This window comes from Cryptosporidium hominis, assembly GCF_000006425.1.
Source record: "Cryptosporidium hominis TU502 chromosome 7 CHRO017130, whole genome shotgun sequence".
NCBI classification, from domain to species: domain Eukaryota; phylum Apicomplexa; class Conoidasida; order Eucoccidiorida; family Cryptosporidiidae; genus Cryptosporidium; species Cryptosporidium hominis.
Window position 1 is genome coordinate 1 of NW_666526.1, and position 1,371 is coordinate 1,371.

The 1,371-nt window shown below is 27.1% G+C and overlaps 1 protein-coding gene across 1 annotated transcript; it reads left to right on the forward strand.

Annotated features, from left to right (window-relative positions):
* Positions 1-91: 91 nt before the first annotated feature.
* Positions 92-1,150, forward strand: Chro.70572 (hypothetical protein). The annotated part of the gene is made up of 1 exon (XM_659892.1): positions 92-1,150. One exon carries the CDS (start codon positions 92-94, stop codon positions 1,148-1,150), a length of 1,059 nt encoding a protein of 352 aa, XP_664984.1.
* Positions 1,151-1,371: the final 221 nt, after the last annotated feature.

Below are 1,371 nucleotides of genomic sequence, written 5' to 3' on the forward strand. Positions count from 1 at the left end.
AAAGGCAATGATCAGAGGAATATCTCGATTCAGTCGATAGTATAATAGTGATTCAGAATCATGGATACTCTGATTTTACAGATCTAATGAAATGAGAAAAACTCCAACGTTATCATATGGATACACAGAAAAAGAAAAAAGTGAACAAAGTCAAAAATCAGAAATAACAGAAGTATCCGAACATGTATATTGCTTAAATGAGAATAAGTCTTCAGAAATGGATGAAGATATTTCAGAAAAATATGATTTGGAAGAAACTAAATCAGTAATCTTCTCTGGAATTAATAAAATGTTTGAGAAAATTACAGAAACTGAAACTAAAGGTGAATTTTGCTCCATTAATTCTGGAGACTATCTTGATAATTATTCATGTATAACAGGGACTGAGATACTTGATGAAATAATGAGAAAGCCAAAAAAAAGAGGATTTTCTGATTTTTCTTTAAAATCCCTCAATTCTATTGGTAAAATGTCAATCTCTGATTCTATTTTTAGCCCTGATACCAACTTTGATGATAATGTTACAGTAAATAATTACAATTTTATTTGTAAATCTAAAGAAAAAGATCATCATAATAGTAACCAGAATCAAAATTATTCTTCGTTACCTTCTGATCTTTGTATTTCAAAGCTTAAATTAGAGGAAAATAAACAACTTGAGAATGCACTGACCAAGTTAGAAACAACTAGTAAAGGACTTTACGAAAAGTGTCAGAAGAAGCTGGAAGCTTACTTCATTTTAATTAAAACCCGTATTGAAAATATGTGGAATGAAAAGATTAATGTTTTTTCTCAAAAAAGGAAAGATCTTACATTAAAGGTAGAAGCAAGCAGGGCTCAGATAGAAAATGAATATTTGAATTTACAAAAAAAATATATTGCAGATTTGAAAATGATTGGCGAGAAAATTAATAAGGAAAAGGAAATGAATATAAAGGGATCAGAACAAGATAAATTTTCATTAGGAAAGAAAGTCATAGTTGGACTTAAGGAAGAAATTGAAAGTGAAAAGAAAAGGGTAGAAAATAGTATAAAATTATTATCAGAAAAGAAAGAGATGGAGAGAAACAAATATAGAAAATCTACAACAAAGAAATTGGATTTAAGACAGATTTTGAAAAATATGATAATTAATGAAGAAAGCGAATAATTAAATAAAAGTTATTGCATTCTAAAATAAAAACAAGTGAGTTAAGGAGACATGGTAATAGCAAAAGATCTAAAATAAATATAATTTAATGGCCATTTTCTCTAATATATTAGTTTATATTTCTCTATATTGAAAATGACCAATAACAATAAAGTCAATTCTCTTTGATGTTCACAAGGAAAGAAAAAAGTTGTCAAATTATAACCAATTAAAATCAAACA